This window comes from Saccopteryx leptura, chromosome 1 (genome assembly GCF_036850995.1).
Source record: "Saccopteryx leptura isolate mSacLep1 chromosome 1, mSacLep1_pri_phased_curated, whole genome shotgun sequence".
NCBI classification, from domain to species: Eukaryota; Metazoa; Chordata; class Mammalia; order Chiroptera; family Emballonuridae; genus Saccopteryx; species Saccopteryx leptura.
In genome coordinates, this window is record NC_089503.1 from 5,784,599 (window position 1) to 5,809,859 (window position 25,261).

General features: G+C 46.3%; 1 protein-coding gene across 6 annotated transcripts in view; it reads left to right on the plus strand.

Annotated features, from left to right (window-relative positions):
• Window positions 1-24,240, plus strand: part of KMT5B (lysine methyltransferase 5B) — a 62,080-nt gene extending 37,840 nt beyond the window's left edge. For all 6 annotated transcript variants that reach the window (XM_066385913.1, XM_066386147.1, XM_066386224.1 and 3 more), the window contains 7 exons: window positions 2,142-2,307; window positions 2,658-2,767; window positions 4,249-4,415; window positions 4,702-4,721; window positions 4,802-4,938; window positions 11,684-11,880; window positions 19,969-24,240. In XM_066385913.1, the coding sequence (XP_066242010.1) occupies window positions 2,142-2,307; window positions 2,658-2,767; window positions 4,249-4,415; window positions 4,702-4,721; window positions 4,802-4,938; window positions 11,684-11,880; window positions 19,969-21,437 (2,266 nt within the window). In that variant the 3' untranslated portion in view covers window positions 21,438-24,240. The remainder of the gene's footprint in view (window positions 1-2,141; window positions 2,308-2,657; window positions 2,768-4,248; window positions 4,416-4,701; window positions 4,722-4,801; window positions 4,939-11,683; window positions 11,881-19,968) is intronic.
• Window positions 24,241-25,261: the final 1,021 nt, after the last annotated feature.

Below are 25,261 nucleotides of genomic sequence, written 5' to 3' on the forward strand. Positions count from 1 at the left end.
TCTAAGGACGAAAAAAGTGAACATGGTGATCAAGTGTATTTTGATAAGATGCATGAGGAAATGTTTGTAGAATCTGAAGGGTCTTCTTCTGATGCCAAGCAGTCATTAACCCTTCAGCAGTTTAGCCAACCCGAATTGAATGACTTAGTAAGAGATTTGGGCCTATCAAAGAAAGCAGCTGAATTATTAGCCTCCAGGCTTCAAGAAAAGAATGTACTTCACCGGTCAGCTAAAGTATCCCATTTCAGGAAGCGTGAACAAATTTTTGTGGACTTATTTTCCGAAGACAAACACTTTGTTTACTGTCATGATATCAGTAGTCTTCTCAGCCAGCTAGGTATTACCACTTACAGTCCAACAGAATGGCGGCTATTTCTTGACAGCTCTAAATGGAGTCTGAAATGTGTTCTTTTAGAAAAAATACAAAAAAAAAAAAATCATGAAATGTGTTCTTTTACACAATGGTAATGTTTATGCAGCGGTTCCACTTGGGTATTCAACTTATCTGCGAGAAGATTATAATGACATAAAAATTGTCTTCAACTTTCTGAAGTATGAGGAGCATAACTGGATCATTTGTGTGGATCTTAAAATGGTAAATTTCCTGCTAGGACAACAGAGAGGTTTCATGAAGTATCCTTGCTTTTTGTGTTTGTGGGACAGCCGAGCTCGGGAAAAACATTGGACACAGAAGGAGTGGCCAAAATGTGAAGCTCTGGAAGTAGGGATGTAAAATATTGTGAATGAACCTGTAGTTAATCGAGACAGAATCATTTTCCCCCCACTTCACATCAAACTTGACTTAATGAAGCAGTTTGTTCAGACTTTGAATAGAGAAAATGAATGCTTTCAACATATTATTTCTGCTCTTCTTGTCTTGTCTTTCGAGAAGATAAAAGCAAGTATATTCAATGGACCTCAAATTCAAACCCTCATACGTGATGAAGAATTTGCCAGGAAGGTGAATAAGGAGAAAGCAGCATGGCAGTCTTTTGTGGCAGTTACAACGAACTTCCTTGGCAACAAAAAAGCAAAAAACTATAAACTTCTGGTTCAAAGAATGCTGTTGGCTTTCCGCGACACTGGATGTAACATGGCGTTAAGATTCACTTCCTGAACGACCCTGGCCGGTTGGCTCAGCAGTAGAGCGTCAGCCTGGCGTGCGGGAGACCCGGGTTTGATTCCCGGCCAGGGCACATAGGAGAAGTGCCCATTTGCTTCTCCACCCCCCCCTCCTTCCTCTCTGTCTCTCTCTTCCCCTCCCGCAGCCAGGGCTCCATTGGAGCAAAGATGGCCCGGGCGCTGGGGATGGCTCCTTGGCCTCTGCCCCAGGTGCTAGAGTGGCTCTGGTCGTGGCAGAGCGACACCCCGGAGGGGCAGAGCATCGCCCCCTGGTGGGCATGCCAGGTGGATCCCGATCGGGCGCATGCGGGAGTCTGTCTGACTGTCTCTCCCCATTTCCAGCTTCAGAAAAATACAAAAAAAAAAAAAAAAGGATTCACTTCCTGAACAGTCACCTTGATAAAAGTTTCCTGAAAATCTTGGAGCTGTCAGTGATAGCAGACTACTGCTGGAGCATCAAACGAGATTGTACTCAACATAAGCACACAAACGCAAGAGCTACAAACGCAAATTTTTGCCTGAATAGAATTTAAATAAGTTTTGCGCAAATTTTATGATTAAAATAAGTGTTTTAATATGTTCTATTTCGAAATTGTAGACAAATTCTGATGCAGTCGTATCTTTTAGTGTATTAGTGTGTTTACTGCATTATATAAATTATTATCTTTTCACAAAGATCATGCCCAAGAAGACATTCTACTTCATTATGTTAAACTAAATGTTGAAAATTTTACAATAAGATGAAAACCTAAAATCTTGACTTGCAAAAATACTGTAGCTTACAGAGAAAAACTAATGTCAGATTTGAGATCAGCACACTCGAATTAGGTAAGAACAAGTGTTTTTGTGGACGCAACAAAAATTTTGTTCCCCAGTGTTATCAAAGTCATTGATTTGTTCTCTTTTGTTCGGTCTGGCAGTTTTTAGGTTATTAATCTCTTTCTCAAGATCTCTTAACAGTGGCCCAAGAATGATGGCAGATAACTAAAGTAATTGTCCTGATTTTTTTCCCCCCCCAGATTTCGGCCTATTAAAGGAAGGCAAGAAGAACTAAAAGAAGTAATTGAACGTTTTAAGAAAGATGAGCACTTGGAGAAAGCCTTCAAATGTTTGACATCAGGAGAATGGGCACGGCACTATTTTCTCAACAAGAACAAAATGCAGGAGAAATTATTCAAGGAACACGTAGGTTTATTTATAAGATAAATAATATTTATCTTTGGATAAGAGGAAACTTTAAATCAATTTTTTGTAAAACTAATCATATGAAGGTCTTCTAACATGTAAGATCATTTGTATGACTATCCAAAGAGCAAATTTTGTCCTATGTAAGTGAAGTTTGTGGTAACGGTTAGAGTGACATAGCCATGCCATTAGGTGCTCAAAGACGGGAAATTTTAAAATACCAACAAAGTTTGCTACTTAATGATCTTCAATGTTCTCATGTTGTTGGTGATTTGCTTTTCTAATTCTAAGAAAGTCTAGCAGGATAGACAACTTAATATACAGTTAGTGTCATCTTTCTTTTGTTTCAGGTGTTCATCTACTTGCGAATGTTTGCGACTGACAGCGGGTTTGAGATCCTGCCCTGCAATCGCTACTCATCAGAGCAGAACGGGGCCAAGATTGTTGCGACAAAAGAGTGGTAACTATTATGCTAGTCTAAACCCATCAGCTCGCTTTACTTAAAATTCTCTCTTCAAACACTGTTGGAGTGCTGAGGAAGTCACGCAGAGGGCTGAGCCCAGAGCTCGGCCTGGAGGAGCCCGGGGAGGGGCCGCGAGGGGCCCCGCCACCAGTGTCTGCTGATTGCTCTGCGTTCCCATCTTTGTTGTTTGGGATTAGAAGTCCGAGGTGAACCAGACTCTGTCTCTAAGCCTGAGTGCTTTTTGTTTTCCTTTGATTGAGTCTGGGTGCCTGCTCAGTGCTGGATTGGTTGGGAGGTTAGGGAGGCCAAGTGTGGTCCACCTGGCTTCCAGAGTCAGTCCTTGACTGGTCTAGAAGAAAGGTTGGGGATGCAGCCTTCATGATCCCAGGAAGTTGACAGGTGGAAAGTTTCTAGCACATTGCCTGCTTAAACAAATACATGTGTGCCGGCTCACATAAAAGTTGGGCTGCGCCCCATTAGGAGGGCCAGTGGCCACACAGAGAGAGAGACCGAGAGAGAGAGAGAGAGAGAGAGAGACACCATTATCTTCTTACCTCAAGTGCCTTTTCTTAAAAAAAAAACAAAAAAAAAAAACATGGGTCCCCTCTCCTCAACCATGCTAGTATATTTTTGTAGCAACATTTTAGGGTCAGGTGCCTGAAAATGGAGTGGGCAGAGTGTGTACGTGAGTGTCCCTGGTTTGTCTTGGGAAGCAGTGCCCGGCGCCTCGCCCCCCAGCTCCTGTGCTGCTGACGGACTGGGGTTTGGGATGGCAGGTTCTAGAGCCGCACTGTTCGGTTGCAGCCACGGCCACGTGTGCTCTTGAGCCCAAGAGGTGTGGCTGGTCTGAACTGAGAAGTGCTGTACTGTGGTCAACACACCAGAGTTTATAGTAAATTATGTTTTTATTAATATTTCTTAAACTGATTACCTGCCTAAGTAGTATTGGGGTATATTGGGTTAAAATACATTACTAAAAGTAACTTCACGTGTTTTTCTTTTGACTTTTTCTGAGCGGCTATTAGAAAAGTGAAGGTCTGTGCTCGGCACCGGTCTGTGGGGTGCCGCTCCCGAGGGCAGTGCCCGATTCTTGGGCCCCATGGCTCTTCTCCCTGCCGCCTGTGTCTCCTTCTGTCAGCAAGCTGAAACGGCAGTGGGGGTCGAGTCCTGTCTGTTTGCAGAACGGCGTGCTGGCTGCTGCAAGGTGTTCAGAGACATGGATAGGTAGCACAACCCCTGTCCTGGAGGAGGGATTGGACACAGCCGGACACTTGCTGGCCTTGGGGAAGGACACAGCAGCTGCCAGGCAGCCGTGACAAGGGCCGTGGCAATTCTGGGTGGGCATCCAAGGGAGTCGGCTCCGGACGCAGAGCGAGGTCTTCACAAGGCGTGGTATTTATTGGACAGGCTTATTTTATTAAAAGAAGCCTTATTATTTATAATTACTAGTAATTTTTAACATCACATATTTTAAATAGGAAACGAAATGACAAAATAGAATTACTGGTGGGTTGTATTGCCGAACTTTCAGAAATTGAGGAGAACGTGCTACTTAGACACGGAGAAAACGACTTCAGCGTCATGTACTCCACACGGAAAAACTGCGCTCAGCTCTGGCTCGGCCCCGCGGCCTTTATAAACCACGGTAAGCGCGGTTTCCGGGGGGGGGGGAGGCCACACGTGGGTGGCGCGCTCAGCTATAGAACAGCGTCCCAAGCTGGCCAAGGCCCGTATCTTCCAATAATGGACGGTTAGGAATGTGATCCCTCCCACAAAGTTTTAGAATAAATATTTCTGTAGTCTAACTTGAGACGTAAACTTCTTTCAAAAGTTGTAAAATGAGATGGAAAGCTTATTTCAGATTTCTGTAATTATTCGTGTTTCAGATCTTATCTACAGTTAATTGACTTTATCTTTTGGACATTTTTCAGATTGCAGACCTAACTGTAAGGTAAGCAGAGACATTTTTGTATCTCAATATTTAGTTTCTGCTTTAAGTATGAGTTTCTTAATGAGTTGATTTCATTTCAGTTTGTGTCAACGGGTCGAGATACCGCATGTGTGAAGGCTCTGAGGGATATCGAACCTGGCGAAGAAATTTCTTGTTACTATGGAGATGGGTTTTTTGGAGAAAATAATGAGTTCTGCGAGTGTTACACTTGTGAAAGGTAAAGAATTAAGTAAGACGTTCAGCTTTTCCATTCTTTTAACCACCTGCTGGCCATGGGCACTGAGTCAGGTGACCTCCTCGTCACTGAAATGCAGGGATAGTCTCATTCTGGAGCATCCTGCTCAGTGCCACGTACGCAGACGATGTAACTTGTAGGGGCAGTGGCACCTGTCCTTTTAAAGTCTTATTACCAGCTATTATTCTTATGAATGGATCAGAATTCAAATGTGCTTGAGGAGAGAATGGAAATACCTTACACACGCACAGACACGCAGGTGGCCAGGGCGGGGTTGCCCCAAAGATGGCAGGTGACGGGCATCGCTGACAGTCATGTAAAAAGCCTGAATTAGTCTTGTGTAGCATCAGTCTGTGTCGCCTGGAGTTCTTGTTTTGATGCATGTACTCTTCATAACTCCTAAGTTCCACTTACTATGGCGCTTTTTTGTGTGACCCATCAAGATTCTGGGGTCCTTGTGGGACTCCCCCAACCCTGCCTTAGCAGCCCTGCTGCCATGTGACTCGGTGGAGTGACCCTGTGCAGAGGTGGCCCCCCGGCCTGTCAGGAAGTGCGGCACAAAGCCTCCCGCACCCCCCGCTGCGGAGCAGACCGAGCTGCGTCACGTGCTGTGCAGTGTCCTGGACACTGCTGATCTGGACTCATTCGGTCCTCGCAGCCACCCTGTGAGAGAGAAGTAGTGTACCCCCGTTGCCGTGCAGCTTAAGTACTGAGCCGGGTCGGCCCGACTTCAGAGCCCTGCTTCTTTCCACCTTGTGTTGCTCTGGTGCGTGAGCAGAGGCCCCTGGGAGCACTGCTCTGCCCCCTGGGAGTCCGTCCCCTGAAAGCCCCACCCCAACCAGCTGCATGAGCTACACGGCCTGCTCCCAGAAGCCCCATCTCTTTCTTTCTGGGCAGCCACAAGTTTCCCCCTGCGTTGGGGAGGGAGGATAAGATTTATCTTTTTCTATATAAAAATGGTATGAGCATTGGTTGACTGTTAGACCAGTCCACAAAAGCACTACTTAATCCATGAAGTAGTTTGATGATGGTTGAATAAAAGTTTTAAAATCACTGTATAGAGACAGCACAGTGTGGCAGTTAAGGAGGCGCCTGCGACCTGGGTGAGACATCCTGAGGTGGAGCCATGTGATTCTCCGTGTCAGGAGCTGCGAGGTCCTGGCAACTTAGCTGCTTTGGTACCTTGGGTTACCCATCTGTAAAATGGGGGTAACACTAGGAAGTTCTTTTATGGGGTTTCTGTAAGGAGTAAATTAGTTCACATAAAATATGTAGACCAGCACACAGTTAATACTCAAATATTTGTTTTGTTCTTATATTTTTCTGAAATGAGAAGCAGGGAGTCAGAGAGACAGACTCCCCCATGTGCCCCACTGGGCATGCCCACCATGGGGCGATGCTCTGCCCATCTGGGGCATTGCTCCATTGCAGCCAAAGCCATTCTAGTGCCTAAGGCAGAGGCCATGGAACCATCCTCAGCATTCAGGCCAACTTTGCTCCAGTGGAGCCTTGGCTGCGGGAGGGAAAGAGAAAGAGAGGAAGGAGAGGAGGAAGGGTAGAGAAGCACATGGGCGCTTCTCCTGTGTGCCCTGACCGGGAATCGAACCCAGGACTTCCACACGCCTGGCTGATGCTCTACCGCTAAGCCAACTGGCCAGAGCCTACTTAATACTCAAATATTAGCTATAAAATAGCATTGTGGTTTCTAGCTATTTTCCTGTTAGAATAGAAACTACAAGAAGGCAGAGATTTTTATCTTTTTAATTTATCCCTATATCCCCAGCATCTACAACAGTACCAAGCACAGAGCTTGGTAAATGTTTACTAAATAAGTGATTGAATGGAGTGAGTGATGTGCTAATGAGGTTTTGAAGGAGGCCCTGGAAATGTAACCACACACTCGGCTTCCAGACCAGCCCTGCACCAGCTCTTCATGAGCTCAGAGCTGCACGTGCTGTCACGTTCCCCAGGCAGGTTGGCGCTGTGTGCTGAGCCTCAGTTTCTCACTGGTCACGTGGAGGTAATCCTGCCTCCTCCACGAGCTTAGAGTGAGCGAGAGATAGAACATGCAGATCCTTCCTCAGTGGAAAGTCCTAATGTACGGAGCAGCAGGCCCGGCTGTTGTCAGGCTACATGAGCAGTTTGATTCAGAGGATGGCTGCAAATATTGTTTAAATTCTCACCAGTGAGGTGAGAGGATGAGACCAGTCCAAGGAACCCATTCAGTTATCCATCAGCTATTAACTGAGTAGCTGCTTTTGTTAGGCCTAACACACGCGGTGAACAAGATGAACGCAGTGCCAGCCTTGAGGGCAGTGCACATGCACACATTGCTGGGCACCCAGGGGCAGCGACTGAGGGCTGGTTCTGTGAAGAACTGAGAGGGGACAGAATGTTGGCAACGGCGTTGAGACCACAGGTGAAGCGTTCAGGATGCGTTGGGTGCATGGATCTGGGCCGTAACCATCCTGATGCAGTAGTGATGGTTATATGTTCCCAATGAGTGGTGCTGCAAATTTCACTCTAGAGAATTTGAGAGATTAAATCTAACGAAGGACCAAATTATTGTAAAGCTTATATGAAAATATGTTTGATGAAAAAATAAATTTCTAACGTATACTCGGGAGATTTACCTTAACTAACGGATATTAAAAGTTACTGTGAGCCTGACCAGGCAGTGGTGCAGTGGATAGAGCATCAGACTGGGACGCGAAAGACCCAGGTTCGAGACCCCGAGGTTGCCAGCTTGAGCGCAGGCTCATCTGATTTGAGCAAGGCTCACCAGCTTGAGCCCAAGGTCGCTGGCTCGAGCAAGGGATTACTCAGTCTGCTATAGCCCCCCCCCCCCCAAGGCACATATGAGAAAACAATTAATGAAACAACTAAGGTGTCGCAACGAAGAATTGATGTTTTCATCTCTCTCCCTTCCTTTCTGTCCCTTTGTCTGACTGTCACACACACAAAAAAAAGTTACTGTGAAACAGTTGTGATCAAAACTTGATGATGTTAGCCCAGAAGTAGACAAGCAGGTAAGAGGACGTGAATGGAGTCCTGAAGTAGAGACAGGTTTGATGTTGGTGTAGGGCAGGAGTCGGGAACCTTTTTGGCTGAGAGAGCCATGAACGCCACATATTTTTAAATGTAATTCCATGAGAGCCATACAACGACCCATGTACATTACGCATTATCCAATAAAAATTTGGTGGTGTCCTGAGGACAGCTGTAATTGGCTCCAGCCACACGCAACCATGAACATGAGCGGTAGGAAATGAATGGATTGTAATACATGAGAATGTTTTATATTTTTAACATTATTGTTTTTATTAAAGATTTGTCTGTGAGCCAGATGCAGCCATCAAAAGAGCCACATCTGGCTCACGAGCCATAGGTTCCCGACCCCTGGTATAGGGTTTCCAATCTGCGGTTGGGCACGTGCTGGGGCGGCAAGAGTAGTCGGCACCCCAGGCCGCTTGCTGTTCAAGAGTAGGCTGTAGCCTGACCTGTGGTGGCGCAGTGGATAAAGCGTCGATCTGGAATGCTGAGACCACCGGTTCGAAACCCCAGGCTTGCATAGTCAAGGCATGTATGGGAGTTGATGCTTCCTGCTCCTCCCCTGCTCCTCTCTCTCTTCTCTCTAAAATAAATAAATAAAACATATTTTTTTAAAAAGAGTAGGCTGTAAGTCGTTGTGTATCTGGATGCAAATTCCAGATGGATTAAGGATTTAAATTTAAAACTAAAATGCAAAATTGGTTTTTGTTTTTGTTTTTTGTTTGTGACGAGAGAGAGACAGGGACAGAGTGGTACAGACAGACAGGAAGGGAGATGAGAAGCATCAATTCTTTGTAGCGGCATCTTAGTTGTTCATTGATTGCTTTCTCATATGTGCCTTGACTGGGAGGCTACAGCAGACAGAGTGACCCCTTCTCAACCAAATGAGCCTGCACTCAGGCCAGCAACTTCGGGATTTCAAACCTGGGTCCTCCACATCCAGTCTGATGCTCTATCCACTGCACCACCGCCTGGTCAGGCTAAAATGCAAAATAGAAAAAAAATTTAGGAGAGTGTATGTCCAACCTTGGAATAGTGGAATTATTTTGAAAAAGGAAAAGTGACAACTATGAGAATTTTTGAAGGGCTGAGAGTCAGGTCAAAGACACGTGACAAACTGAAGGAGAGCTGCCGTCATCCTGACACATGGCCCTGTGAGCTGGCAGGGAAGGACAGACTCCGGGAGAGGAGGGAGGTGACAAGGCCACTGCACACAGAGATGGCCGCAAACGAGGAGACTGAAGCAAGCAGATATTCACTTCCACGAGCAGCCGGTGAAATGTGAGGTGCACTGTGGACTGTGGGCGTGGGCATGGGGAGACCGGCACAACGTGGTTTTGGCCATGAGTCGCTGCAGCCTGTCAGGCACCTGGCATTACGTGTCAGAACTAACGCATCCGCTCTCCGGGCAGGCAGACCCATGTGGGACGGGTGCACTGGTGAGGGCCTGCTTTTCAGAGCAGTGTGGCAGCTGTGTTCATGGTGGCAAACCAAAGGTTTCAGTGTGATTGAGTCAGTCGTGGACTGTTCATTCTATGTAGAAAGTACAGCTTTTAAAACATGCTTGCCTGACCTGAGGTGGCGCAGTGGATAAAACGTCCACCTGGAACGCTGAGGTCACTGTTTCGAAACCCCAGGCTTGCCCAATCCAGGCACATAGGAAGTAACTACAATGATCTGATGCTTCCAGCTTCTACGCCCCCCCCCACCCTCTCTAAAAAGAAATGAAATCTAAAATAAATAAATAGATGAAACACATGCTCAATTCCAGGTGATTTCTCTGTGACATATGGTGATAAAGCTGGTTGAGTGAATGTCCAGTCTTGTCCTGCTGGCTTTCTTTGTCTGCGGGGAAGCCCTACAGTGTAGCTGGGTGTGGGGACCTGGTGCAGGGGTGCGGGCAGGCACGCTGGCAGGTTGGGCATGGGGACCCCCGTCCACCCCACCCCGTCCCTGCTGCAGGGGTACTCCATCAGCCACCCCCAGCAGCGTCTGCTGGATGGGAGTTTATATCCTGGGCTGTCGGTGTGCTGCAGCAGCGTGAGCGTGTATTCCGTAGTTAAAACGGAGAAGTGAGGGTGGTAGAGAAGCAGGTGAATAGTAGAGTTTTACTAAACAAACGTAAACCCCTCCAATTTTCAAAAAAAAAAAAAAAGAATTTCACCACAATTGTTTATTTTGTGTTTAAGCATACTTTAAGTGTGGCCCATCTTTCTAGACATGAACCAGAAATGTTCATGTAATGGTAAAATGACATGGAATATCTGGAAATAATCTATTACTATCATTATCCATGTGAAATGAAGTGGTGATTGGGATTTATGGATTTACATTCTGAATACATTAAGTGGTTGCCAGCCTCAGTGAGGATTTCTAATGTACCTTTTCAAAAAAGAATTGAGGGAGTCCCGCAATCAATTTTTTGTTGTTTTTACAAAAGTGTTAATCGAAAGAGAATCCCTGGTCCATTCTGCGAAGGTGAGGAAAGCAGGAATGCCTGCTCTCTGACCAGGTGTAGTCCCTGTGTTACTGGGTCTGTGCTCCCTGGCGTGAGGAGGTGAGAGGTGGGAAGGAGAAACAGCTGTCAAGGAAGCACACTGATTCCCTGGGGGGGAAGGTCCTCACGTGTCGGTCACCTGGGACCTGGAGTGGGCACGGTGGCTGTCGTGTGCGGGAGCCCCACGGTTCTGCCACAAGGTCAGAAGCCTCCGCTGCTGGCTTTTCCTTAACACACTTGAGCCAGTAAAGAGCAAGTCAGAGGCGTTTCAGGCAAAGGGAGTTCTCACTTCTTACATGCAGCAGGTGGCGCTTTATTTTAACCTCATTAATGGATTATCTCCTTACTCTCTTCAATAGAGCCAAGTAGAAATTTTCCTTTATGTACGGAATGAGGTAAAGATTTGCATACCGAGATTCATTTCGGAAGTTTAGGACCGCTCTTTTTAAGTGCCCTCACTTCAGAAGAATTTATATAATACATCTAGGTGAAGCAGATTAGAAATCTCTCTGACCTATTGCTAAAAGTCTGTCTTTTAATGATTTTTATTTTTAACATTTTACTAACTTAAGTTATAGTCATTTGTGTTTATTTTAATAACTTTAAAGGAATTACTTAACAGTTTTTATTCCGAAAGATTTTTCCTAATATATATAGCCTTAGCCTTCTTTTACGGAATTTCGGTTAGGATTTGTTTGTATCTAACATTAAGTCCTACTTAAATAAGGACTTAATTTATGGAAATTCTCTGGTTTCCTTTTTAATTTCTCAATTCTCAATATTCAGTAATGTAGGGTTAAATTGTACAGAATAATTAACAGGTGGGTCATTTAAGCCTCAGTTTAGACCTGTTACACCAACCAGTTTTAAAATTGAAAAATTAAAAAGGTATTTGTTATCTACATATGAAAAACTACAGACTCCAATAGTTTCTCCTGGACAGTTAACAGTTGACAGTAGTTGTACCAGTTTGCTTTGTTATTTTAAGTTCAGACTTTTTTGTGAATGTTATGTACACATTGAATCTCTCTGGCGAGTCCTGGACTTGGCGATTGGCAGTGGTGTCTGCGGCCGCATCCCCCCTGGCGCCCGGCGCCCGATGCAGCCCGCGCCCTGCGTAGCCAAGCCGGCGGTCAGTGAGCCTGCCGTTTATTTGACGTGTGCTGTTTTCTCTTTCAGACGGGGAACTGGTGCTTTTAAATCCAGAGTGGGACTGCCTGCGCCTGCTCCTGTTATCAATAGCAAATACGGACTCAGAGAAACAGATAAACGTTTAAATAGGCTTAAAAAGTTAGGTGACAGCAGCAAAAACTCAGACAGTCAATCTGTCAGCTCTAACACTGATGCAGACACCACTCAGGAAAAAAACAATGCAAGTAAGTAAGGGAGGTTTGCTAAGCGTATCTTTTTTTTTTTAAGTGTTTTCACACAATTTGTTCTCTAACGTGTGCTTCAGTCGCTTTGATCTTTTAAATTTAAATATCAAGAGGAGCCCGGGATTCCTGCTTCGGCAGCATTTCAAGGTTTTAGAATCAGTTTGCCCACAACAGCTGTCGGTCCCACCTCCAGTTGAAGTGTGTACTGATTTGTCTGCTTTTTTTTTTTACTACTTGGTACCTGGTTATTAAATTCATCATCTGTTCTGGGGTTGTCATGTGTATGTTTGAAAGAAGCATTTTCAGTGTGTTAGTGTCAGTATAATGATGTCCCTCCGTCCTCCAGGGAGTCAGGACTGGGTGGGCCCCGTGCACCTGGTGCCCGGGCCTCGCCAGTCTGTTAGGGCTGGTGGTGGACTTGGGAGTTACAGCTTCCTGTTTACTACTTACTTGCCTCTTTCAAAATGAACTGACCCAGTTCGCTAAAACACCAGTTGCCAGACTCACATTATGATAAAGGAGCATTTTAAATGCCATCCTACTGTGACATATTGGCCACTACTGAAAGTAGCAAGATGTCAAGGAGAAAGAAGTAAGCTTTAAGATAAAAGTTGTGCTGGTGGGGGTGAGGGGCAAGACCTAATGAAATTGGAAAAAACGAAAAGGAAGAATAAAGAGAAAAGAAAGAGAAGAAAGCCTAAATGAACAAGAAAACACATCCTTTTGTGGAGCCTTGAAGTCCTGGAACCATTCTGATTGCTACTGATTATCATTTGGGTAACACTGGTCTCTCGAGTCCCATTGAAGGAGGGGCTTCTTGGTCTGACTTGTCTCCAACAGGAATCAAGTTTCAAAAGTTTGGACTTGGTGGTCCCCAAAGTGTGCCTGCCCTGGCACTGAATGCTCACAGGTCCTTCTTAGCGCCTGAGTGCCCTCTGAGATCTGGTTCTTTTAGGCTCTGTTCCTCCATCTTCACATGTTTCCAGCCCAGCCCCTCCCTCGCAAAAAACCCTCAAGAAGAGGGAGGGTGTCTCCCATGATGACAGAGGTCACTGCTGGGAATTCACGAATCCACCTGCCGCTGGGAGTCAGAGGCCAGACGTCACCACTGTGTTGTAAAAGCAATCCTATGTCCCTAGTCCAGTTCATAACGTCCAGAGTGAACAAAAGCAGAGCAGTTAGTCCATCAATTCACTGTTGACTGTTGGTTCTAATAATAAATGCAGCATAATCAGTGTCTGCTTTCTGAGTCTGGTTCCTTGACGAAACTGGAGACTTGTGAAACCTGTACGTGGGACGGCCACTGTGCTGTCTACCTTCAGGCTCTGTGACGTTCTTGGGGGAGGGCCGTTTATGCATTAAATTTCTGTCTAATTTATAGCTTCTGAACTCAGTATACCATTTAGTTTAAAAATTGGAATATAAATATTTTTTGAAAGGTGTTGAGTATACTCCTATGTGACCATCAGGGAATGTGTATCAATAAACCAAATACTTACTGAAAGCCTGCTAGTAGTTGAAGAGATACAAAGAAGTGGGAGGCTCGGCCTCTCCCTCAGGGAGCTTATGCCTTAGCTCCAGAATAGGACAGGTGCATGAGAGATAGGCAGGACAGACGGGGGTCTTCCGCACTCAGCTGCCTTTCTGCAGGATGGCCGAGTCATTCCGGGGCTGGAGGAGGAGCGCAGGTGTAGCCCAGTCCTCTCAGGCCAGATAGGCTCGTCCCTCTTTACTGCAGTCCTCTCTCGCTCTCCCTGTGTTCTTTCAGGCTGTGTTTTTTCTGGTGTTTGTGTCTCAACCACGCCCTTCTACTCTTGTGGAAGAAAGACTTTTTGAAACTGCAGCTGGGAGCAAAGCTGGAGCTCGCTGAGACCTTCTCAGGGGAGTGGGCATCACTGTGTGTGCGTACTGGAGTGCTTTCTCCGAGCACAGCTGCCCACGTCCACCCACAGCTGGTCTAGGGCTCAGCAGCTGACAGAGGACCTGCTTTCCTAGAGCAGCATCTGTGTTCTTTTTAAAGAAACATTTATGTCTAATGGGGAGAAAATTTTTCTTCCTTCCACCCTTTTTGAAAGGTGTCTCGAGAGCCACAACCTGCCTGTCTGCTTTAGTGTCCAGAGGGACCGCTGTCAGAGCCGGTCTGCAAGCCTGAATGACACCGGTATTGGAAGATTCTGAATTTTTAGGTCTCATGCCTCAATGGCCAGGCCACCCCCCATCGCCAGTGCTGTGACGTACGTCATGTGTCTGCAGATGCCACAAGTTGGTGCAGAACCTGGAAGACTTGGCCAGTGGAATGTATCTTGGCTCAGGAGCGCCTGTCCTAGCGGGCGTGGACTCCGGCTCTCTGCCTTTGACCCTCACCTGTCACAGCACTTGTTGATCCAAGTGCGCTTTGTTGCACAGGCTGCTTCCGAGCCCTTCCCAAAAGCCTGTTCCAAGCAGCCATCGCCAGTCTGTGTTAGTCACATAAGATGAAATCTGCTGGCTCCTCAAGTTTTTTTATTTTAGATGGACAGACAGGAAGGGAGATGAGAAGCATCAACTCATAGTTGCAGCACCTTAGTTGTTCATTGATTGCTTTCTCATATGTGCCTTGACCAGGGGCTCCAGCCCAGACAGTGACTCCTTGCTCAAGCCAGAGACCTTGGGTTCAAACCACTGACCTTTAGACTCGAGCCATCAACCTTGGAGTCATGTCTGTGATCCCACACTCAAGCTGGTGACCTCAGGGTTTCAAACCTGGGTCCTCAGCGTCCCAGGTCGATGCTCTATCCCAGGGGTCGGGAACCTTTTTGGCTGATAAAAGCCAGGAACGCCACATATTTTTAAATGTAATTCCATGAGAGCCATACAACAACCTGTGTACGTTATGCATTATCCAATAAAAATTTGGTGTTGTCCCAGAGGACAGCTGTGATTGGCTCCAGCCACACGCAACCATGAACATGAGCGGTAGAAAATGAATGGATTGTAATACATGAGAATGTTTTATATTTTTAACATTTTTTTTATTATTAAAGATTTGTCTGCGAGCAGATGCAGCCATCAAAAGAGCCACATCTAGCTAGTGAGCCATAGGTTCCCGACCCCTGCTCTATCCACTGAGCCACTGCCTGGTCAGGCATCCCCAATTTCTGAAGCTTTCAGTTTCTATGGTCCTTGTATGACCTCGGTTCCCATTGACCATATGTGCACCAGGGTTTCCCCGGTGCAGTGTGTCGACATGGCCCTGGCGCTCAGGCAACTTCAGTACCGTGGCACTGCTCTGGTGTCTAGCCATAGATCTTGTTACCCACGCAGGGCGGCCTTGTGATTTTTAAAGACACCTTGAAATGACCACGATGCCCCTGCCATGGCTCCTTTACCCATGATTTGGGACTGGCATACCATGGAGGCAGAGCTTAAAAACTCAACGATGGTGAACCATAGACCTCAGTTCAGATCCCGTCTCTGCCCCTTACCAGGTGGACAGTCTTAGGCACACTAGTCCATGTGAGTTCGGTTTTCACATAGATAAAATTGCTTGGACTTCAAAGAATGCTTATTAGCATTGAGAGCATACTGACTTGGCCATTTACACAGCACCTACGGTATAATTACAGTGGTACCTTGAGATACGAATTTAATTCATTCTGTAACCGAGCTCGTAAGTCAACTCGTATATCAAACTGCCAATACTGGGCCCGTGCGCCAACGCACCAACTAGCAGCAGCTTCCCGAATCACGACTCGTATCGGAGTTTCACTCAGATCTCAAACAAAAATATGGACCGAGTCGCAGCTTGTATCTTAAAATATTTGTATGTTGGCCTGTTTGTATCTTAAGGTACCACTGTACTAAGAATTTGTATCTACACCTGAAATTGTTGTGTAGGTTTATGCATTTGGGATCTGTCCTAGCCACCAGGGAAGAGTCACACATGGTGTTGGTGCTGATGCCAGGCAGCCGCAGGCATGTCTTGCTGCACTTAAGTCAGAATCCTTAGTCTCTTGCTAGACCTTCACGAGTCACCACTGTGGCCACTGTCTTCTTCCTTGGCCCTCCTGGTGCTGATACTTTTGAGGCGCGCAAGGATGGTGCGAACCCTCGGCACTTGCTCCTCGTCTTAGTCACGTTCCTCGCACTTCTCTTGTTCAGCTTGCCTATGTCTTTTTTTTTTTTTTTTCCCCCACTTTTGACTTGATAAGCACACCCCCGGCCTGGACTTTTGATGAGATAGTGCTTTTTAGATGAAATGAAAATACACTAAAAATACATGAACCTGAGTGGGAAACTGGGTGGGAAGAATCCGTAGAATCAGTCTACTTCGTGCTGGTCAGGACAAACGCCAGGCGCTTTGTGGGCAGGTCCCAGCAGTCAGCTGGCGTGATTCCATAGGAAAGAGGGGTGTAGTGGGGAGAGCCGAGATCCGGAATCGCCAGGAAATGAGATTCCTCTAATGCAGGGGTAGTCAACCTTTTTATACCTACCGCCCACTTTTGTATCTCTGTTAGTAGTAAAATTTTCTAACTGCCCACTGGTTCCACAGTAATGGTGATTTATAATGTAGGGAAGTAACTTTACTTTATAAAATTTATAAAGCAGAGTTACAGCAAGTTAAAGCATATAATAATTATCACTTACCAAGTACTTTATGTTGATTTTTGCTAAGTTTGGCAGAATAGATCTTTATAAAACAATTTACTATAGTTAAATCTATCTTTTTATTTATATTTTGGTTGCTCCACTACCACCCACCATGAAAGCTGGAATACCCACTAATGGTCAGTAGGGACCAGGTTGACTATCACTGCTCTAATGGGTTAAAATACATGCCCAAGTCAGGGGCTCTTGGGTGTCGTGGGATATATAGGAGGGGTAGCCTGTCCTACGTAGACAGTCATGACTGGCTTCCTGGGAAGTGTGTCCTACACTGAGTCTTAAAGGAGGGATGGGAAGTTGACCAAGCAAAGCGTATTTAAAGCAGAGGGAATTTTATTTTTTTTTTGTTGTTGTTGTTTCTGGATTTTCTGAAGTGAGAAGTGGGGAGGCAGTCAGATAGACGGATTCCCGCATGCACCCAACCGGGATCCACCCGGCATGCCCACCAGGGGCTGATGCTCTGCCCATCTGGGCCATTGCTCTGTTGCAGCTGGAGCCATTCTAGCACCTGAGGCGGAGGCCATGGAGCCATCCTTGGCGCCTGGCCCAACTTTGCTCCAATGGAGCCTTGGCTGCGGGAGGGGAAAAGAGAGATAGAGAGAAAGGAGAGGGGGAGGGGTGGAGAAGCAGATGGGCGCTTCTCCTGTGTGCCCTGGCCGGGAATCGAACCTGGGACTTCCACACACTGAGCCGACGTTCTATCACTGAGCTAGCTGGCCAGGGCAGGAATTTTATTGTTTAAAAAAATATACAGGGATGAGTGACTTGAATATGTAAGGTTTATCCTTTCTGGACTAGAAGGTGGGAAGAAAGGATGTGAGCGTAATTGAAGGTTTGGGGCTTCATTCTTAGGGCATTATGTTAGTGAAAGGTTTAAAGCCCAGAAGTGGCATAGCGTGCTAGGAAGTGCAGTCAGACTGCATGGTGGGGAGCAGGGTGTTGGGTGGGCAGTAAGAGAGACGAGAAAGGGTGGACGCTGTTGCCCTCATTCAGGCAGGAGGTTGTGGCACTGGCAGTGGAGAGAGGTGGACAGCTCCGGCCACACCACAGGCGCGCACTCCACAGGATGGGGCAGTTGACTGGGTGAGGCCGTTAGGGAAAGCAAGCATCAAGAATGACCTTCCGGTCTCTGCTCGGGAAGCTGGGCGGACAGTGGTGTTATTATTGACCAAAATGGAGAACTTAAAAGGAGAAGGAGAAGCAGCCATGAGACTTGATGGTGAGTTCCACTGAAGCATGTTTATTGAGGGGCTTATGAGACAGCCTTGGAGGGAGGTCCCAGTGCCAGGGGTTGTTTGGTGATTTGGGTCTGAAATGTAGGAGAGAGTCCGGCTGGAGAAGGTAGTTTGGGGACTACCAGCAGATCGGTGGTAGTAGCCATGGGTGGGTGCTTATCACGCAGAGATTGTGGTTTCCCAGGGACATGGGACCACAGAGGCTGAGGAATGAGGCCTCGGGCAGATGGAGGGAGAGTGCGCTCGTGAACATCCCAGGGGAGAGGGCTTTCCCAGAAAATGAGCCGTGAGCAAGGTCACATTCTGCAAGAAAAGGTAAGGGCTGAAAGTGTTCGCTGGGTTGCATGACCTGGAGGTGGTCGGAGAGACTTGCCAAGGCTCACGTGCTGTGAGGGGCAGGCTGGACCAGAGATGGTGGGTGTGAAGGGAGGGTGGAATGGGAGAAGGGGAAACAAGGTTGAGAACCCCTAAACTTGGTCCTAGAACGCCCCTTGAAGAGTAACAGGCTGAGCAGAGCACCACCATAGCCACCTCCAGGAAAGCTGAACACAGAGCGCGGGTGTGCACTCACAGCCATAGGCCCGTCACTAGGTCCGCCTGGAAGGGAGCCTCATAGGCAGAAATTCTTTAGCAAAAAAAATGTCTCGAATAGCCTTATATTTTAAAAATAATTTCTAGCAAGTTCTGTATAATTTCAGTTCTCAAATGGAGTGGCACCCAAACTTCACTACTATTCCAAAAATAGTGGCCTCCTTGGTAACAGCCGACACAGATCAGCATGTTCTCAGTTCAGTCCATGGACTTCATTGGGAACTTGCTGATTTGGATACCTCAGCGCCATTTATGAGCCAGTCTTCCTTCTAGGTGGTTGTGATGCTTTTTGAACGTTTGTTACTCATTCTTGCTCACAATAAAAACTAGCTGCTGGTGACTTACTTTCTTATCCATGCAGAAGGAACAGCAGTTGCCCTGATAATCCTCAGGCATGTATGTAGTAAGCAACAGTCTTTGTCAGGCAGTGTGCTGGGCTTTCCCACATTCATCGTTCTTTTTATTTTCCAGTTAGAGATGGTGGTTATTAGTTTGGTCATTTCAGCTTCCCTAGCGAATGATTTAAAAGGGGTGTTTTTTTATGGGAAAGAGTTTTCCAGACAGGGAATGTGGGAAAAACTACACTGCTCACAAAAATTAGGAGATAACGCTTCACATTCATTTTGAAATACTCCCTCGTTTTTGTGAGCAGTATAATTGAGAAGTTGACTCACATAAAATGCTGTTATATATGGATCCAAATGTATGTAAATGCAGAGGAAGATGAAGAGGTGGCAGAGAGTCAAGGGCAAGGCCAGAGGCCCACTTTGGGGAGCTGCTTAAACCCGAGTCAACGTTTCAAAGCCTGTCATAAAGCCTGTCAGCCTTCACCGTAGTCCTCGTGGTTTTCCCAGGCAGTCATCGTCATCTTCCTGTGTCCTCATCAGGCGGAAGGACGCTGGAGCCCCTTGTCAGAGAGTGCTCCCAGCAGTGTACTCCTTCCTTCCCTCTTTCATTGAGGCTGTGGGCAGCAGGCAGTCATGGGAGGGGCGGCCTCGTGAGTTCTGCTGGTCCTCCTGGTGCCACAGGGAACCACTTAGGGCAGTTCTTTGGGGGTGATCGTTGAGAGTACGATGTGTGGTTCCTGGGACCTTTTGTTTAAAACGTTTGGGATAGAATTTGTCTAAGCCCACTTGCAATATATTTCTGTTGTATATTGCTAGTCAAAATAATATGCCTAGGATTAATGAGTCATTAGATATTAGAAGCCTACTTAAAAATGATTATTTTAAGACTTTGTGAAAGGAAAAAGAAAACTTGGTATTTTTTTTCCTTAGCTTTGCTTCAAATCTTTTATGTGCTAAAATACTAAGTCAGAAGAAATACTTGGTTTGGACCGGTGTCACGATAGATTATGGAGAGCGCAGCGGGAAATCTAGGTACCTGGTGCCGAGAGCTCTCTCAACCCGCTCAGAAGCGCACAGCTGCTCTGTAGGCTTAGCGGCAGGCACTGGCTAGCAGGGGAAAGCAGGGTGGCCTGGCGCCTGGGGCTGCCTCACCTGTTTGTACCATATGATTTGAACGTGACATCGCTGAGAGACTAGTGTGGGGCACTGTTTTCTGTTACTTACCAAGGCTGTTTTTCATCATGGTTTTTTTTTTCTTTTTAACTTTGCAGCTTCTAGCCGGAAATCTTCAGTTGGTATGAAAAAGACCAGCAAGAGCAGAACGTTAACGAGGCAATCTATGTCACGAATTCCAGCTTCCAACTCTACCTCATCTAAGCTAACTCACATAAATAATTCCAGGGTACCAAAGAAACTGAAAAAGCCTGCCAAGCCTTTACTTCCTAAGGTGAAGTTAAGAAATCATTGCAAGCGGCTGGAGCAGAAGACTGCTTCGAGAAAACTCGAGATGGGAAACCTAGTCCTTAAAGAGCCTAAAGTAGTTCTGTACAAAAATCTGCCCATCAAGAAGGATGTGGAGGCTGAGGGACCAGTACAAGCCACAGCGGCCGGCGGGTGCTTAACGAGACACGCGGCGAGAGAGCACAAACAGAGCTCCGGACGGGGGCCGTGTCCCTCCGCGCCCGGGGACAGCGCTCCCGGCACGTACACGACCAGGCGGTCTGTGAGGACGAGAACGAACTCGAAGGAGACCTCTGACATCAAGCTTGAACCAAATACATCGGATGGCTATGAGAATAGCATAACCGAGCCTGGCGAAGACTGCAGGGAGCAGCTGACCCCTGCGGCCAAGGAAGAAGACCTGGCTCGGGACACGGCACACAAGGGGGAAGCAAAGTGCCCTAAGAATGACAACAGCATGGCAAAAAAGAAGTCACGACAAGGAAAGCTTGTGAAGCAGCTGGCTAAAGCAGAGGACTCCGGTGCAGCGCACGATCCCCCAGGAATGACGGGCGCAGGGCCAGATGCGTTGGCGCCCCTCCCCCTCCCGGACCAGGGCAAGCTCGGCAGCGGCGCGGAGGCGGGGCCCGGGAGCTACGTGGGCTGGGCCCCTTCCCCTGCCGGTGGCTCCGTGGTGACATCAGATAGCTTCAAAACAAAAGACGGCTTCAGAACTGCAAAAAGTAAAAAGAAGAGGCGAATCACGAGGTATGACGCACAGCTGATCCTAGAAAATAACTCGGGGATTCCCAAATTGACTCTCCGTCGGCGTCACGATAGCAGCAGCAAGGCGAACGACCCCGAGAATGATGGCATGAATTCTTCTAAAATAAGCATCAAATTGAGTAAAGACCATGAAAACGATAACAATCTCTACGTAGCAAAGCTCAATAACGGATTTAACTCAGGACCTGGCAGCAGCGCTACCAAGCTCAAGATCCAGCTGAAGCGGGACGAGGAGGGGCGGCGCGAGAACGGGGTGTGCTGCAGCGACCCCCTCTCGCTCCTGGAGTCGCGGATGGAGGTGGACGACTACAGCCAGTACGAGGAGGAGAGCACAGACGACTCCTCCTCCTCCGAGGGCGATGAGGAGGAGGAGGACTATGATGATGACTTTGAAGATGACTTTATTCCCCTTCCTCCGGCCAAGCGATTGAGGCTCATAGTTGGGAAAGACTCCATAGATATTGACATTTCTTCCAGGAGAAGAGAAGATCAGTCTTTGAGGCTTAACGCATAAGCTCTGGGTCTTCGTGTGACCTGGGATAAAACTACTTTAAAAGAAATTAAAAAAAAAATTCCAGTCAATTATTCCTCAACTGAAACATGTTAGCAGCAGCACTTCTCTCGTTCTCTTCCCCTATCAGCATAATACGTAGACCGTGTACAGCGTACTGACTCTTCCGAAGTATGATTTGTGCAGATTTGTATTGTACTTTTTAAATAGCCTTCTTACGTGCAATTCTGAGATAGAGGAAAGCCCTGGTGTAAAATAAAGGCTCAAGCAGGACTGTACAGTGTAGGCAACTTTCCACACAGGACGTTGAACACAATAATGTGGCTCGACACAATTTTTTTTTTTTTAACTTTTAAGAGCATCATCTGGCTCTTTAATATATGACTAAACAATAATTTAAAACAAATCATAGTAGCAGCATATTAAGGTTTTTCTAGTATATGCTAATATCACCAGCAATGACCTTTGGCTTTTTGATTTATTTGCTTAGATATCCCCCCTCTGGGAGTTTCGTCAGTACCACCCTGCTTGCTGGCCCAGGTGTACTGTGGTGTGGCCTCGGTTCAGTAGCAGACCATTGGTTGGGAGTCAAATTGGTTTTCTTTAAAAAAAAAAAAAGTACAATTCCCTGTGTGACAGCCAACTTCTCAGTACATTGTATGTACGAGGGTAGCGGTGTGCAGGATGAGTTTGGATACGGCGTATTTATTGCTTGTCATGTAAATTAAAGACCTTGTATTTAACACTTTTCAATACTTTTAGATAAAATTGTTCTTTGCAAGAATGATTGGTGCTTATTTTTTCAAAAATTTGCTGTGAACAGTGTGATGACAACAAGCGACATTGATCTGATGAACTACAGCTCTCTTCATGTGGGTCTTCAAGTTTTCTGTTGCACTTGTAAAATGCTACAAGGAATATTAAAAATTCTATTCACTTTAACTTATAATAGTTTATGAAATAAAAAACATGAGTCACAGCTTTTGTTCTGTGGTAACCTTATAAAAATGTTTTTGTCTTTGAAATTCAATGTAAAGAACTGAAAACAGTTGTATATATGTTGTAAATATTTGTGTGTTGTGAGAAATTTTTTGTCATAAGAAAATTAAAAAGAACTTACCCAGGAAGGTTTTTAAGTTTAGGAATAAATCCATGCCAATAAAATAGGAAATTATAAATATATAGTTTTAAGCACTGCCTCAGTGGGAGTTCTTGGCTTATGTTAGTTTATGTATGAAAAAAATATCAAAAAGAGTTTTTGACTATATTATCAGTTAAAAAAGAGTCAGATTTAATTTGTTTTTGAAGCACTTTGAGAAGAGAAATTAATTTTAAGTAACTTAATGAGCAAAAACTTTACTACTTTATGTTCAGTACCAGCTTTTCATTTTTCTGGGTTATTTTACAAATCATTGGACAAAAGAGGGGGAATAGGAATCTGACCGGCGGCGCCACCAGCAGGTCTCTGCTGGGAAGTGCGCCCGCACTTGCAGATCACCTTGCTCCTCAGTAGAACTGAGCGAGGGGATTCGTGTCAGGGGATTTGTGTCGTGTCTGGAAAAGTAGCCCAGGTTGCAGAGGTCGGAGGAGTCGGCAGGTCACGAGACATCCTGTGGGAAAGAGAAAAAAAACCCTCCGTGCTTGCTTTTCCTGATTTGATTTTTGCCAGTGTCCAGATTCTGGGAAATTCAATTTCTTAATACTATTGCTATTCACAAGAGAGGTTTTGGTTTCTGTTTGTAATTTAGAGGTTTCTTTCTCTTTATGTTCTTCAAGGAATCACTTCTGTGGTGTCATGTTGTCTCGTCCCCGTGTCACGATGCAGTTTCATCCCTCAGGTAGTCATGTGGCAGCACGTGGCACACACATGGCTTGCTCTGGCCAGAGCTCCCCACCCTGCGAAGCAAGTCTGTCCCAGGGCCCTCGGAGCACGTGGCAGACGAGGCCCAGTCCTCGCCGTGTCCCTGTGTAGAAGGGGGAGGCCTGTGCCCCTGAGGAGGGTCCAGCTCAGACCCTGTGTCTGGAAAGGACCAGGGAGCGGAGGCTACCTCTTGTTGCCCAACCTCAGAGTGTTCTGTACAAGCTCAGAGACCACATCTTGGACTGTTTTCTTGAAATACCAACAATACACCCATTTCAGGAATTCCAATCTTAAGGAAAAATTAATAAAAAGTAATCCCATTTCCCACCTTCCCTCCCCTCCCCCCACTTTTAACCTGTGTTTCGGTAACTTATTTATGATGTTAGTTTTAACTTGATTGTGGTCTTGTCCTTTGAGGCTGGCCTTCCCGTGGGTCTGAGCAGTGACCCCCGGTAGCCGTCACTGCCTCAGGAGTCGGTGTGCACAGGCGCTGGCAGCCGCTGCGGACGCTTCCAGGGAAGTCCAGTTTCCGTTTGCAAGTGAGGGGCCTTGGAGCTGCTCTAGCTCTGCTGTAGGGGGCGGCATGGCCGCACTGGTGACCACTTAGAAGAGTTAAATAAAACTTCCATCCAGTAAAACTCTCAGCTCAAGCTTATGCAATGATTGGTAAAGACTTTGGCATTGTAAGAATTAGGAAATGATCATAGAAATATATGTAAAGTATTCAACTTTCAATCATTTTTCAAACTACTGTTTTAAATTGTTTCACTGAGTTGTAATACTTTTGAGATACAATGTATTCCTTGTACTGAAAGAATGGAAAAAAAGGACTTTTTCAGCATTTGAGGTAAGTTCTTTAACGTTTCATTAAAAACATTTTATACAAATATTTTGTACATGCACTTGCAGTATTGAGGTTAATCATTTTAATAAATTCGGAAATTAAAACAGTTTGGCCGGGTGTTCACTGTATCTGAGAAGGAAAGATCGGAGTGATTTTTCTCCCACAAGGTTTTCATTTAAAAGTAGAGTTTGTAAAAGCATTTCTAAGCTTTTCAATTTCTATGAGAGCTGAGTTCCCAGGCCCTGTCCTTTTGTTTCCGGTTTAGAAGACCTTTTTTCCACTCAGTTTAAAAGAAAAGGGTGGGCCCTGGCTGGTTAGCTCAGTCAATTAGAGCATCGTCCTGAAACACCAAGGTCTCAGGTTTGACGCCCAGTCAGGGCACACACGGGAAGCGACCAATGAATGCACAACCAAATGGAATAACAAATGAATGCTTGCTTCTCTCTAAAACCAAGCAATTTTTTTTTTAACAGAGACAGAGAGAGAGAGGGACAGACAGACAGGAACGGAGAAATGAGAAGCATCAATCAGTTTTTCGTTGTGCATTGCAACACCTTAATTGTTCATTGATTGCTTTCTCTTACGTGCCTTGACCGTGGGCCTTCAGCAGACTGAGTAACCAACCCCTTGCTGGAGCCAGCGACCTTGGGTCCAAGCTGGTGAGCTTTTGCTCAAACCAGATGAGCCCGCGCTCAAGCTGGTGACCTCAGGGTCTCGAACCTGGATCTTCCGCATCCCAGTCTGACGCTCTATCCACTGCAGCACCACCTGGTCAGGCCCAAGCAATTTTTTTTTTTTTTTTCATTTTTCCGAAGCTGGAAACGGAGGCAGTCAGACAGACTCCCGCATGCTCCCGACCGGGATCCACCCGGCGTGCCCACCAGGGGGCGATGCTCTGCCCCTCTGGGGCGTCGCTCTGTTGCATCCAGAGTCATTCTAGAGCCTGAGGCAGAGGCCACAGAGCCATCCTCAGCGCCCGGGCAATCTTTGCTTCAATGGAGCCTTGGCTGCGGGAGGGGAAGAGAGAGACAGAGAAGAAGGAGAGGGGGAGGGGTGGAGAAGCAGCTGGGCGCTTCTCTTGTGTGCCCTGGCCGGGAATCGAACCCGGGACTCCTGCATGCC